The 12,520-nt window shown below is 39.2% G+C and overlaps 1 protein-coding gene across 3 annotated transcripts in view; it reads left to right on the top strand.

Annotated features, from left to right (window-relative positions):
• PIK3R3 (phosphoinositide-3-kinase regulatory subunit 3) overlaps positions 1–12,520 on the top strand; it is a 123,947-nt gene that overhangs the window by 102,500 nt on the left and 8,927 nt on the right. For all 3 annotated transcript variants that reach the window (XM_045799656.2, XM_087865857.1, XM_045799657.2), the window contains 4 exons: positions 3,635–3,777; positions 6,162–6,338; positions 8,858–8,932; positions 9,353–9,523. In XM_045799656.2, coding sequence (XP_045655612.1) covers positions 3,635–3,777; positions 6,162–6,338; positions 8,858–8,932; positions 9,353–9,523 — 566 coding nt within the window. The remainder of the gene's footprint in view (positions 1–3,634; positions 3,778–6,161; positions 6,339–8,857; positions 8,933–9,352; positions 9,524–12,520) is intronic.

Below are 12,520 nucleotides of genomic sequence, written 5' to 3'. Positions count from 1 at the left end.
ATCAATTCTCAATAGAGCAGCTGGTAATACAGGTATCTCCTGCATTTTGCAAGTTCACGTTACACCACTTGGCTTTTATGAAAGACCTACATTAGTACTTGCTTTCACTAACTGGAAGAAATCTGAAGACTTCTGCTTTTATAAAAAAGAGTGAAAAGTGACAATAGCATTCCGAGCTTGTTTTGCAGCAAGCTTTTAGAGGCAGCACACATCCCTGAGCAGTGGGAGTGGTGCTGCCTTGTTTCTTCCTTGAGAAGTGCATTCAGCCTCTCAGCATCAAGCCACCGTAACTTTGAACTGTGTCTGTGAGCATCTGTGCTTTATCTGCTTTACTTTGTACATCCCTTAGCAAGATGTGTCCTAAGGTATCAGGAAGAAAGCCTAGGAGAAGTTATTTTTTGACTCTAGGAACACTGAAGATTTTTCCCACATAAATTAATGGTAATTGCTTCTATGCTTTATGCAATTTTGGCTTATGAAAATTTTCATAGGAACTGTGTACTTTGAAAATGCTGGGGAAACCTGTCCTTGTAAAACATAGGTAGGATTACAGTACTCCTTTGTTTAAGACCTATCTCTGGTTCCATTGTTTACACTTAGGAAGAGCCAGAGTGCTTTTTATAGTATGATCTGTGCCACTCTTCCTCTTTGACCTCATTTCTTCTAACTCTGTTCCTCACTATACTCTAACCACACTAGCCTCTTTGCTGTTCCTCGAATATACTAGACCTGCTTCCTACCTTTGAGTGTTTGCACTGGCTGCTTCCTTGCCTGAAACACTCCCCACCCACCCTGTAGTCACCTGGTTAACCCCCTCACCTCCTTCAAGTCTTTGCTCAAATGTTGTCATCTCAAGAAGGCCTAGCTGGCAACTTGATTTAAAATTGCAACTCGAATTTCAGTCCTCCTTTCCCACTCTACTTTTCTTTTTTCCATAACAATTCTTATAGATTCTTAATAATTCTAACAAACTACATGTATTACTTACTTAAATCTGTTATTTATTGTCTGTATAACCCCCTAAACTATAAGTTCTGGGAGGGCAGAAATATTTATCTAAGCTTGCTTACTTACGTATCCCAAATGCTTCAAGTAATGCCTGGCATATAGTTAGTGTTCACTTATTTGTTGAATGAATTTATACAAGATAATGAACCAAAAGCACTTCCATTTTGGCAGGGCCCTGGAGTCAGCCTCATAGTCTGAACTAGAGTCTAGGGAAGCACTAACCCTCCTGTGAAAAAGGCTAGAAAAAGTGGCCACTGATGCCTGCAGCTTTGGCTTGTATAGAACTGCATTTCTGTTTTGTTGTCCTGGCTAGAGAAAATGCTGCCTACATGCTCAGTAATATTGGGGATTTAACAGCAGATTATGAGTTCTCAGCTGCTGATGTGAGACTGGGTTCTGGACTTGGAATCCTTGGTTGGGGAGCTGGGTATGGGAGTAGATGGAGGCAGCCAAAAAAGCCCCTGGGTCAAAGCTGGGAGAGGGCTAACTCTGTGTGAGAATTGAGAGCAGAACATGAGACGGCTGAGCAGAGAAGAGCTGTGGAGGCTTAAAGCTTTGGGAGGTGGGGGGAGAAAGGGAGGGATGCAGTGATCAGCAGTACAGGAGATGTGCTGGGACAACGGGTGTTAAAGGGAGATTAAAGAATTTATCTCCCCTGTTTATAAGTACTTATAAGTGTTATAGACCTCCTGTTTTTTCTGTGAAATCTTAGATAAAATTTGGATTGCTTTGATATAAGTGAATTCTTCCCAGAGAATGTGAAGAGATCGTGTATCCTGAGTCATAGTTGGCACAGGGTAAGAATAGACTGCATGTGGGGGTATTTGACATCTGGATTACATGTAATTAGGAGGAAGTGATAGGACTTAGCGATGGGTTGGGATAAGGGACAGGAATTTGTCAATGAGATCATTGGTGACCATGGAAAGAGCAGCCTCTGGAATGGTAGGTACGGAAGCCAGAATAGAGTGAGTTGGAGTGTGAATGAGAGATGAGCAAAGAAAGACAGCCCATATAGACTATTTGTTCAAGGAACTTAATTGACTGGAAGAGAATTTAGGGTTAAGGGATTATTTTTTCAAAGTTGTGTTACTAGAACTTGTTTGTATGCTGATGAGAAGGAATCATAGAGGGGTTGGAGAGGAGAAAGGAGGGCGCGTAGATACAGGTAGATTTATAGTTTCTGTGGTAGGTATAGTGGCCTTGTTTATGGGGCAGCTACTTCTTTGGCAATGCTGTAAAATACACCAGTGTTAGTAAAGTGTAAATTATTAGTGTCTTCTTTAAGGATACAGGGCCAGAGCTTCATAGGTAATTTTTTGACCTTGCAAGGGAGCCAAGACTCTTCACTGTAATTTGAGAGTTGTAGAATTTGTAGCTAGGTATTTAGATATGGGCATTCTAATAAGTTTACAGTACTATTTGAGATATGTGTGATATAACCTCAACCACATGGAGCATCATAAGGTTCTTGTCTCCTCCATGAAGCCTCTGTAAAGCAGTAAATAATTCACCCTAGCTTGATTGCTTCTCCCATGACATGAAACAGAACCTTACTGGAGTTCAGAAATCAATTTCACCTGTGTGTTCCAAAACCTGCAAGGCAGGCTTCGTGTTTTATTAATCTCTTTATCACCAGATTGTACTTTCTGTATAGTGGATTCTCAGTAATCATTTGTTGAAATTAATCAATGCCAGATAGTTTTGAGAAATAATCCCATAAGCACCAAAACTTAAAATTTGTAAACATTCAGGATAGCAATTCTCTAGACCTTCATGCATTGCTCTTGACTTTCTAATATAAATTGAACAAAGTTTAACCCTCTGAAGATTTTGGGGAGTCAGGGTTCAGATGCTAAAGTCTACAAATATCCTCAGAGCTCATCAAAATATATAGGACTACTTATCCTAATGTTGAATGTCTTAGCTTACTGGGCATTTGTTTTGTGAAGTTTTAGTTTTTCATTTTATTCTGCATCTGATTTTAGCTGCTATTCTTCCCCCTTTCATTTTCTGCTGCTTCTTTGTTTTCATTTTAAAGATCTTTTTAAAGTAATGTGCACCCAACCTGCAGCTTGCCTTATAACCCTGAGATCAAGAGTCCTATGCTCTACCAACTGAGCCAGCCAGACGCCCCTCATTTTCTGCTTCTAATCAAATTAGTCTATTGATGAATCTCTTGGGAAAACTGCATATTTTAGAATTGATAAAATGAATAGACCCTAGGAGTCTTCTGGGAATAAGGCTATGCACACTGGTGTATGGACTTCTCCATTCTATTCATTTACTCCTTTAGCACTTCTTGGGGGTCAGTACTGTAATAAGTGCAAAGACATAACTTTATCCTTGTCTTCAAAGAGTTTAGGGTTAATCTCTCTTAGCAACTCAGGCCTTTTTGTGATGATTCTCAGCTATATTTTAAGTAATAGTTCTTTTTCTTTTAAAGTTTGAATGATGTATTTTGCATATAAGTAATAAGGGTAGGAGTTAAACAGGAGTTGTATTAGCCATCTTAATTCAGTCTTATATGGAATCATAACTAGAATTACAAGATTTGTTTTAAGACCAAGGTTACCAAAAAAAAAAAATAATAAAGTGTGTGTCTTTCCTTTTTTCTCTTCTATAGGAAATACAGATGAAGAGGACTGCAATTGAAGCTTTTAATGAAACAATTAAAATATTTGAAGAGCAATGTCACACACAGGAACAACATAGCAAAGAATATATTGAGCGATTTCGCAGAGAGGGGAACGAAAAGGAAATTGAACGGTAAATCTACCTAACCCATCCAAGTGCATCAGTGAGACAAGACTTCTTTTCTTCCCCAATAATCTCTTTTGTGTTTGCTTTTCACCCCCTTAAATGTCATATATGCAACTATTTGTTGTTCTCGTAATAGCACCAAACTGAACCTTCTCTTTTCAGTTTCCTTCTATGTCGACATCTTCCAAATTTTTAACTCCTGCTCATCCTTTAGGATTCAACTTACTCATGACTTTTCTAAGAAAAATTTCCCTGACTGGTTTAGAAGCTTTTTGTCCCTACCCCGACAGTATCTGGTCCTGATCCTACTGTAACATTTACTGAAGATCATAACCACTAAACTGCAAGCTTGTTGGTGGAATGAGGAAGGTGGCTTATTTTCCCTGATAGCTCTAGCACTTCCTTTGGTCCCTGAGAGTACATGGTGATGCTCACTGAATTTTTGTTGAACTGAAAATCAACAGCAGCACTCTGAGAATAAATTGGAGGCTGAACAAAACCGTGGGCAGGAAGACCAGCTTGACTATTGCAGGTGACTACAGTGTTTGTGGTCATCAGGTTAAATGATGGTGAGGGCCTGAACCAGAGCAATGGCAGGAAAGGAGGGGGAATTAATAGAAATGCTGAAGACTTGATACCTGACCAGATATGATAGGTGTGGAAGAAGTCAAAAATTATTCCTAGATTTCTAATATGAATCAATAAGGAATGATGTTATTCACCAAAATAGGAGGTGCATGAGGAAAGTTCAGGGTTGGAACCAATGAGTCTGAGGTTCCTGTGAGGACCCAAATGGAGTTGTCTGAGAGGCAGATAGCTGGTTATTTGGTTTTGGAACTCAAGGTACAGAAAGGATTTGGGAGGCATAAGTGTGTAGGTGATAGTAGATGCCAGGATTACACAGAGAGAGTGAGTAGCATGAGAAGTATTGGGTCTGGCAACTAAAAGGATATTGGAAGTCTTTGTCAAAGCAAATGTAGTGGAATGTTGGGAGACTGAGCCAGATAACAGTGGGCTAAGGAATGAAAAAACGAATAATAAATAAAAATGAATCATTTGCAAGGGAAAAGCAAAATTATTTCTCATACTAGCACCGAAGTGTCAGTGAACTTCTGTGTGCATGAGAATAGGGCTAATACTGTTGAGGCAGTATAGCTTAATGGTTAAAACCATGGGCTTGAATTCTATATTGATCATTTACTAGCTGTGTGACCTTAGGTAAGTTACTTAACTCTCTGAGCCTGCTTCCTCCTCTATAAACTGTAGATAATATCTTTTTGAAATGCTATGAGAATCAGGAGATAGACACACACACATGTATACTTATGGTACAGAAAGGCATGTGTGTGTGTATCTTGGCATAGGCTATCATTAAATAGCCATTATTATTAAGAATGAAGGGATAGAAAAGAACTTGTAGTTTTGTTGCAAAGGGAGGTAAAGTAGCTGATGATGTTTTAATAGTAATAAAAAAACATATTTTTGAGTGACAAATGAGTGATGCGGACAGTTACTGCCTTCAGAGCACAGCAAGACTTTGTGTGCTGGAAAAGCTTATAGTCATTATCTGCTGAGTGCTGGCCAAGACGTACAGGCACCGTGTGGTCCTTTTTACATGTATTACCACATTTAATTCACATACTAACTGAGTGAAGTAGGTACTATTGTAGACACCCATTTTAAACAGATGAGGAAATGAAGGCACAGAGAAGCTGAATAACTTGCCCATGGCCATGCAGTAAGTGGCAGGGCAGAGATCCAGACTTAGGCAGGCAGGCTGACTGCAAAGCTGTTGCTCGTAACTGTTACATCGTGCTGCCTCTTGAAGATCATACGTACAGCTTTACTTGTTCAGTCATGACTGGATCCAGGGCCCAAACAAGCTCATCAGGACTTTCTCTCATATTCTGTCTTTTGCCTTAGTTTTTCTCTGTATTGGCTTCATCCTCAGGCAGGCTTTCCCTATGAGGTGGCAGTACAGCTGCTGGGAGTCCTAGAATCACATATTTATAACTTAGCAATCTCAGTGGGAAGAGAGAATCTCTGTTTACAATAGTTTTAGCAAACTAGAATTGACTCTCATTGGGTCAGTTAGGGTATGATTTCCATTCCTGAACCAGCCACTGTGGCCTGAGGGTAAGGATAGGATGTAATGGAATACTCTTAATGGCTGGGCTGGGTTGTGTGAATATTCACCTGTGACTCTGAGATGGGGGCAGGAGCCCTTACCTACAGGGAACATCAAGGTGCCATTACCAACAGAATGAGAATGGATATGGACTGGGCAAAAACAGATGTCTACCACACTTAAGGTATTAGGACTATGCTCACATTATAGAACGTTTCTGCTTGGTTCCTGTTTTAGCCTTACTGTGTCAATATTTTCACAGAATTATGATGAATTATGACAAATTGAAATCACGTCTGGGTGAGATTCATGATAGCAAAATGCGTCTAGAGCAGGATTTGAAGAAACAAGCTTTGGACAACCGGGAAATAGATAAAAAAATGAACAGCATCAAACCTGACCTGATCCAGCTGCGCAAGATCCGAGATCAGCACCTTGTGTGAGTAGTCTGGGCCTGTATGGGAGAAACACCAGCACCAGATTACTGCTGGCACTAGACATGTTAGAGGGAGAGGAAGAGATTTGTAATTGAGAACTGGCCAGTGAGATTTTAAGAATACAGGAAAGCAATCCTGGGTGTACTTGGTGGTACCAGAGTTTACCTAAAGTCAACATGTGGGGCAAACCAGAATGTAGCATTCTAGATTCTAGTCCATACAAATGGGAAATCTCAGAGGATGGGTGTGGCATGAGCAATGTAGTATAGCTTAAAAAGGACAGGTTAGTGTTTACTTAAATACAAAAACCAGAATCTTTGATTACATAGTAAACCACAGAAATAGAAATCACCCCTCATGAGCACAGACAAGAATACTAAGAGTGAGGGCCTACAAATAAGTATACAGAACAGTCTCTTAAAGGGTTTTTATATCTAAGAAATGAAATTCTGTATTCAGGTAATAGAAATGTGCCAATGGCAGACATGCAAGATAATTTGACCTAAGGAGTGAAACTCAACTTTTTAATATTACAGAAAACTGTTTGTTAGCTAGATATAGGGATATTACTCAACTATAGATTGAAAGCTATATTATCAGAACAAGGTGTTAGATTTTTAGGACAAATGACTGTCTTAGAGAATCCACGAGAAAGGAAAATATATTAGGTTTTGTTCTAGGTAATGAATAGACTGCTACGAAATATGTTTATAGGTGACTTTCGTGCATGTAACACAACTTGATTCAAACTCTTGGTAGAAGACAAAGTAAAGACCTCTGACTGGATTTTCCTTAGACTTCAGGGTTTCTTTGTATGAAAAAGGGAGAGGGGAGATAATAAAAAGCTTAGAGGTGGGGAACAGTGGCTATTGAGTTTCAGTAGAGTAAAATTTAAGGTGATAAGTTTTGGGGGCAAACAATTAGAACTATGCTGTGCTGAGTAGTTTTTAGTAACCCCTCTCTAGAGATCACTTCAGTTTGCTGTTGTGGCCAAAAAAAAAAAAAAGTCAAGCAAGTACACATGGCATACAGAAAAGCTTTGGAAACAAGGCAAGCAGGTACTTTGTCTAAAATCAGGGTGTGTCTGCTCTTGGAAAGGTTATGTGATTCTGGTCACATAATGAAGCTGAAGAAAGGCCCAAGAAGAAGGCTTATGCCACGGACCAAAAGAATGAATGGAAGCCCTTGTTTGCTCTGGAAAGTGATGAGATTATTAAAAAATATACCATCCCAAAAGGCATGAATAAGTGTGGCAAACTAGACCTTGAAAAGTTCCTTTAACGAGTTATGTAAACTAAATATAAAAGAGTTCAGATAATACCATGGGTGATAAATCATTATCTGCTAATAAAGATAACTAGGGTATTTAGGGAGATATTTATTGAGTATCTACTATATGCTGGCACTGTTTTCAGCATTGGGAATAGCCATGAACAATAGGACAGAGACCCCTTTCTTAAAAGCAGCTTACATTTTAGTGGGGGAGACCAGCCTAAGTGAAAATATAAAATAATGAATTTCACGCAAGTGCTATGAAGATGATAGAATAAAGTAAAATATAGAGAATGAGTGACAAGGGGACTGCCTTAGTTAGGATAATTAGGGTAGTCCTCCCTGAGGAGATGATGTTTATGAGGAGACCTAAATGATCAGGAGCCTGGTTGGAGGATGGTGAAGAATGAGAAAGTTTTTATACTCGCTCAAATTTTTAGACCAGTGGCCATGTCAGTGGAACTAAATTTAATGGTATGTTGTTTTACATCTAAAATTTTGGTATATTTTAAAATACTATGATTTGGGGCGCCTGGGTGGCTCAGTCAGTTAAGCGTCTGCCTTTGGCTCAGATCATGATCTCAGGGTCCTGGGATTGACACATTGGGCTCTCTGCTTAGCAGGGAGTCTGCTTCTCCCTCTACCCCTTCCCCCTGCTCGTGATCTATCTCTCTTTCATGTTCTCTCTCTCAAATAAATAAAATCTTTAAAAAAATGATTCCTTAAAAAAAATAAAATACTATGATTTGCCTAGTGATGAGGTAAATTTGTATTAATTACTCAGATTGCCATCCTGAGTTTCTTGTGGCTTGCTTAGGTACAAGAACAGACCTTGAAATTGTTTTAGAATGTTTAACTCAGTATAGTGGGCCACACAGGAATTGAGTCTTCTGGCTTAGCGGGGATTGCAAATGTGACACCATGCTCACATAACCAATGATTTCAGAAACAGATGTCCCTGTGTGTTTGAGTACAAGTATATATGTGCTTATGGTGGTACAATCTTCTAGAAAAGGAAAATGAAACATGAGAGAAGTGCGTAATTTCAAGTAACTCCCTGTGTTTCTGCTTTTTTGCAGAAAGTTGGAGGAAGAGTTAAGGAGAAACTAGTTTAAGGAAATCTTGGGCCACTTTCAGTGGGAGTGGGTAAAATAAGAGGTTCCTGGACTCCGGAAATTTGTTGGCTTGGACATGTCTACTTCAGGCTGAGTTTGCACAGATACTGACAGTGATGTCTTCCTTCTGGCAGATGGCTCAATCACAAAGGAGTGAGACAGAAGCGCCTAAATGCCTGGCTGGGAATCAAGAATGAGGAGGCTGATGAGTAAGTTCTCTACCTTTCTATCAGAGGGTTTTGTTCCCCATCTAAGACATGGGCCTTTATACATGCTAAATGTTGACTCTCATTGTCACTTGAGGACATTGAATCAAGAACTTTGCACCTCTTTTAAATTGAATTGCTACAGGCACTTGAGGTCAGAGACCTGCTGAGCCACGTGACCTGACGTGAAAGCTGCATGCATAAACATTGCTCATTCAGACATTCCTGTGTCAGCTGACTGGATGAGATGCGTGAATTTTGTGCTTTCTGCAAATAATGAAGTTATTAAAAAACGTCCAAGAAATTGTAGTTTTACTTTGTCATTTCGTGGTTAAAGATTTAGAAGAGTGTTTTATTCATGAGTTTGCTTTTAGATGTAGGTAACCTGATTGTTAGAATAATATTTTAACATTTAATTTTTAGGACCTATTTTATCAATGAGGAAGATGAAAACCTGCCCCATTATGATGAGAAAACCTGGTTTGTTGAGGATATCAATCGAGTACAAGCAGAGGACTTGCTTTATGGGAAACCTGATGGTGCATTTTTAATTCGTGAGAGTAGCAAGAAAGGATGTTATGCTTGCTCTGTGGTGTAAGTCTTCTCTGGGGGTTTAACATTTTGAAAATTTCTGCATTGATTAATAGAAACTCAGCCCTTCATAAAATTCAGTTAAAATTATTTGAAGTACAGTAATGAGGACCTATGGCTTAGACCTTTAATATTTGTATAAAGAAAACGATTAGTTGCTTTAGGAGAAAAGATATCTGAAATTATTTGGGGGATTTTAATTTCAAATGGTAAGCAGATTAGCCCTGCAATGTTGCTATTGTATTTTCAGGTATTTGTGAAAAGTAATGTGAGATCTTCAATTGAAAGATCGTCTAAGGAGGGGTGCCTGGCTGGCTCAGTCAGTAGAGGGTGTGACCCTTGATCTCAGGGTCATCAGTTCAAGCTCTACATTGGTTGTGGAGCCTACTTTAAATAGATAAATTAGTTGAAAAAAATTTTTTAAAAAAGATCACATAATTTTGTAGTAGTCTCCTGCATGTTTAATTTGGGCTTCTGTGTCAGTTTAAGTAAGGCTTGATTAGAACTGTTTTTACTTCAGAAGAAGAACTATCTAAATTTTGCACTTACGTAGTATTCTGTTGGGGTAGTGATCAAAAATGTTGGGTATTTTCCATAAGATGCTATTATGACTTTGTTTGGAAAAGCCTGTTTTATTAGTTTCCATCCATCCATCCATTTATTTATTTAATTAGATTTATTTATTTGAGAGAGCGCCAAGTGTGTGAGAGTAGGGGGAGGGACAGAGGGAGAGAATCTTCTAGCAGACTCCCTGCTGAGCACGGAGCCCGCTGCGGTGAGGCCTGATCCCACCCTAGCACCCTTGAGATCACAACCTGAGCCAAGATGAAGAGTCTGAAGCTTAACTGACTGAGCCAACCAGGTGCCTCTGTTAGTTTCCTTTTAATGGAAAGGAAATTCTGGGGACAACTAACCATGCCTGTCACATTTTGCCTAAGTGTTGTATATACTCCTTTATTGACAAAGACCACACTTAGAGTGAAGGTATAGTATGATTGTTATGAGAGCAAGCTTTGGTACCAAATATATTGCATTCAAATCCTGACTCTACTTACCAGATGTGTGACCCAGGGTGAATTACTTAGCCTTTCTTTGTCCCATGTCCTTATCTGAAAAATAAGAATAATAATATCTACTTGAGGGTTTTTATAAATATTAAATGAGTTAATATATGTAATTTGCTTTGATCAGTGTTGGTCCATAATAAGTGAATGTTATCTACCAATATCATGATAATGATCCTACTGATGGACATGTCAGAAAGCAAGCAAAAATAACAAAATGATTTTGCCCTCAAAGAGGGCAAGGTGGTGAGGATGGACAAAGCCCCTCATGTTAACAGAGTGCTCAGTGCTTTACATGATCATTTGTCCTTAGTGGTCTATCTATGGAGTCAGAGTTTGAATCCAAGTTTACCTGGTTTCAAAGCCCATGTTTTTCCATTTCACCATACTTTCTTCATTTCACAATTAAATATCCAAGATAAATAGAATTCACTGTGAAATAGGTATCATCAGCAGGCTGTAATATGAAGAACTGCTAATTCTTGTGGAGATGGAAAGGGTTGGGAGGTTTTATAGAAGTTGTAACATTAGAACTGGACTTTGAAAGGATGAATAATGGGATATCTATGGGCAGAATATGGGGGAGGACTTGAAAAGTGCGTTGGATTACTGTTTTGCAAAGATACAATTATTTAAATATTTTTTAAAGATTTATTTATTTAAGAGAGACAAAGAGTGGGAGTGAGTAAGCATGCAAGCAGGGGGAGGAGCAGCGGGAGAGGGGAAGCGGACTCCCCACTGAGCGCGGAGCCTGACTTGGGACTTGGTCCCAGGACCCTGAGATCATGACCTGAGCTGAAACCAAGAGTCAGATGCTTAACAGACTCAACCACCCAGGTGCCCCTACAATTATTTAAAACATTCTTTTCTCTCTAACCTGGGCTGCTTAAGTTACCTGAGTGGAAATGCTTAAGTTATCTGAGTGGAAATGTCAGGATAGGATGGTTCTTACAGAAATTGAGATCTTTTAAAAATAATAAGAAGAAAGGCAATAAGCCCATTGCGTTGGTACCCTCACCTTCACCCAGGTCATTGGATGGCATCCTGTGGGTTAAGGACTTCGGTTGGTGGAAGGTGCTGCCCAGCAGCTCAGCTAATTCCTGGGAGACCAAGGAGCAGCTTGAGTATCTTGAGGAGGTGTATTCTTTTTCTCCTTCCTTTAGCCACAGACTTGACCAGACTTAAGTCCACAGCAATGTGGATTTCCCTTGCTTATGAATACCACCTGCAGTTTTATATCATGTTGGCATTCACACTGAGGGTGGTTGGAAGCAAAAGAGTCTGGCATCACAAAGACTCCTGCTTGTTTGCCAGCCATTCTGGTTACAGGAAGCCTGCCTACAGTAATATCCCAGTATACTTAGAACATTTGCTGAAGTAGGAATATGAGTATGTTCAGTTTTTTAGATTTTCATAGCAAAATTAACATAATCATGTAGTAGGAAGTCACACATGGAACTCATTTGTTCTTCCATTTTAATTTCTATTAATGATATCATCAAGAAGCCCAAGAAGAAATTGCTTAACTCTACAGCCTTCTTAGGGTAAAGACCTGCAGCTAGCAATGCCTGTATTCACTAGGTTAAGGATTCAGGTAGTGAGCACTTGTGATCCTTATTGCCATTTGGGATAAGAAATTTGATTAGAGATAGAACTAACAGATCAGAAAGGTAACAGAAGATCTGAACGATATTATAAAACAACTAGATCTAATAGACCTATCCAGAACATTCCACCTAACAACAGCAGAATACACATTCTTCTTAAGTGCACATGAAACATTATCCAGGATAGGCCATAGGTTAGGCCACAGTCTCGATACATTTAAAAGTAATGAAATCCCACAAAATATGTTTTCTAACCATAGTGGAAAGAAACTAGAAATCAAAAACAGCAGGAAATTTGGGAAATCCTCAAATGTGGACAGTAAACAACA

Source organism: Ursus americanus, chromosome 12 (genome assembly GCF_024610735.1).
Source record: "Ursus americanus isolate L20-20 chromosome 12, mUrsAme1.1.p, whole genome shotgun sequence".
NCBI classification, from domain to species: Eukaryota; Metazoa; Chordata; class Mammalia; order Carnivora; family Ursidae; genus Ursus; species Ursus americanus.
The sequence above is the reverse complement of the archived record's forward strand: the minus strand, read 5'-3'. Positions and strand labels throughout refer to the sequence as shown.